This window comes from Odontesthes bonariensis, chromosome 21 (assembly GCF_027942865.1).
Source record: "Odontesthes bonariensis isolate fOdoBon6 chromosome 21, fOdoBon6.hap1, whole genome shotgun sequence".
Lineage (NCBI taxonomy): Eukaryota > Metazoa > Chordata > Actinopteri > Atheriniformes > Atherinopsidae > Odontesthes > Odontesthes bonariensis.
Window position 1 is genome coordinate 15398807 of NC_134526.1, and position 2468 is coordinate 15401274.

The window sequence follows — 2468 nt, forward strand, 5'->3', positions numbered from 1 at the left end:
CGACATGCCATTGCGTTTTCTTGAATTGTTTGTTTTTTTCTGCTTCCTTGAACTTTGACCCTTCAGTAACCTTCAGTGTGTGCATGTGTGAAAACACTACGCCGCTCAACTTCCGCGAAGGCTGTGTAACATTAAAAAAATGGTAAGAATAATTTATTATGTTGTCTCTATGTGCTACTGTGCTATGTGTTACCGGAGCCGCTGTGTGAGTGTATATGGTCACTGTTTGCTTTTCTACCGGCGTTGCATAAGGTAACGTCCTCTTCCTCTCCTCCAGTTTGACTTTAATAAGAGTTCATATATTAGCATGCTTCAAGCGAAAATAGCAGCAGTATGTGTGGAACCATGTTACAGATTGGTTCGTGTATACGGGACTTGCTGACATTTATTGCGTTGTTGTGATATCAGCCTCATTATGACTGAACGGATGTCGTAACGTAATCTCACCTTGTCGCTCTCTTCCTGATGCTCTTTGGGATTAACTGTGTTTTTTAATGTCACACAGGCCAAATATCTTGCACAGATCGTAGTGATGGGAGTACAGGTGGTGGGGCGAGCATTTGCGCGTGCTTTACGACAAGAATATGCAGGTATGACCCACGATACTGTCTTTATAGAGTCAATTACTTGGCTATTCCATGGAGAATCGTTTTCTTGATTAATAATTCGTTTTTCTTTGAGATTTCTAACGTCCCCTGGAGTACACCTCTTAAATCTCCAATTTTTTACAAGCTTGATTTACATATTTGGATGATTAAATCATCTTATAATATAATCAGCGATTTAAAAACAATGTTGGTTTCATTACTTAGGGATGGATGGCTAATGTTTCGGTTATTCTTTTTAACCTGTTTTCCCCCACTCAGCAAGTCAAGCAGCAGCACAGGCCAGGGGCCGTACTGGCCAGGAGTCGGCTGCAGCTTCCAGCTTCACTGGAATGAGCGTGCAGGAGGCTCAGCAGATCCTTAATGTGTCCACGCTCACCCCTGAAGAAATTGAGAAGGTAGTAATACTCTACATTGTATTTCTCAGAGTGTTCTTAAACATCACAGTGATGATACGCTCTATAAAGTGGCACATTTTCAGCTGTTTTCACAGTCCACATTATATCAGTATGACCTCAAGCCTGCATAACTATAGCAGGAAGTAGAGCAAAAAAAATGTCTTAGCAACAGTCCAATGTTGATCAGCAAAGTGACTTGATTACTGGCACTTTTGGCCAAATTGTTCAATCTATTCACATGCATCAAGATTCTGCAGTATGTGTTCATATGAAATGATTAATTATTCTGTTTACTTGTTATTTAAAAGAAAGATATTTGAAAGGAGGCTGAAATCATTTAACTTGAACTCTAACAATGAAATCATTCTCCCCTCTAGAGCTACGAGCACCTTTTTAAAGTCAATGACAAATCAGTGGGTGGTTCATATTATTTACAATCAAAAGTAAGTATTCTGTCTCTTCAGATGCAAAACATCTCACTTTCATATTATGTATGTTACAGTCCAGCACGCTGGTCAGTTTATTTCTCTCTGCCTTTTTGAATGTCAGGATACTTTCAGATTCAATCGAAAATGGCTGTTTCTGCCCAAAAGACAAAACCATGGGGTGTGTTTCCCAAAAGTATTGTTCGAGTACTTTCAGAGAATTCAAATTGGTGGCCTTGGGCTATGATTAAAATGTTTAAAAGTTAAATGGACATTACAAGGAAAATAAAAGTGCACTCTTGCTCCACATTGATTTATCGAAGTGCAGATGTGAAGTACATTGTTATTCAGCACAGAGCTGAGGCAGTTATAATTCTCTAATTTAACCTCAACAATTTCCCCCTCGCGACCAGCCCTAATATAGTTTGCGTGGCACTGTTTGCACATTTGTATAAAATTCCCGATTCTCGATTTGACATCAAATTTGTTGTAATACGTGTCACTCTCAGACTGAAGTTGTTACTAATTTCATCTCTCGCTTGCTCTTCCTTCCTTTGATCAAACCAATGTATACATGTAAATTTAGTCAGTCATCGCTGTTCTTGTTTGTCTCCAGGTGGTGCGAGCCAAAGAGCGCCTGGATGAAGAGCTAAGTATTGAGACGCAAGACACACAGCAGAAGCAGCGGTCACAGCAGAATACAGAAACATGAAGGGCAAAATAATGCCCGTCCTCCATGCCCTGTCTTTCCTTCCCCCCCATCCTCTGTAAATTATAACCCAATAAAATCCTCCTTTTCTTTATTCTCGAGTCTGTGCTCTTTTTCTGTCAATCAAACTCAGTTATTGACATACATTCTACAATTATTGTATTATTATTTAATTGTCATATATGGTTTGTGAGTGAAACTGCGAGCAAAGCTGCATCTTGCTGAATGTAAGTCAGGGTGGTATAAGGTGTGATGCTCGTATCAGGTGTGTAAATCTCCTGTAATTATCGATTATAACGTTTGAGACAGTAATGAGAGCCCGTGTATCAAA

The 2468-nt window shown here is 39.5% G+C and overlaps 1 protein-coding gene across 1 annotated transcript; it reads left to right on the forward strand.

Moving 5' to 3' along the window:
- Window positions 1–33: 33 nt before the first annotated feature.
- pam16 (presequence translocase associated motor 16) lies at window positions 34–2231 on the forward strand. Its single transcript, XM_075454681.1, has 5 exons — window positions 34–142; window positions 506–590; window positions 867–1003; window positions 1381–1446; window positions 2045–2231. The coding sequence occupies exons 1-5, from the start codon at window positions 140–142 to the stop codon at window positions 2138–2140; spliced, it is 387 nt and encodes a 128-aa protein (XP_075310796.1). The 5' UTR covers window positions 34–139; the 3' UTR covers window positions 2141–2231.
- The last annotated feature ends 237 nt before the right edge of the window (window positions 2232–2468 follow it).

Bases quoted from the DNA above. Each gene is read 5' to 3' on its own strand.
- pam16 (XM_075454681.1), top strand. The intron at 591-866 runs GTATGACCCACG...TCCCCCACTCAG, and splicing joins TTTACGACAAGAATATGCAG to CAAGTCAAGCAGCAGCACAG. The intron at 1,447-2,044 runs GTAAGTATTCTG...GTTTGTCTCCAG, and splicing joins CATATTATTTACAATCAAAA to GTGGTGCGAGCCAAAGAGCG.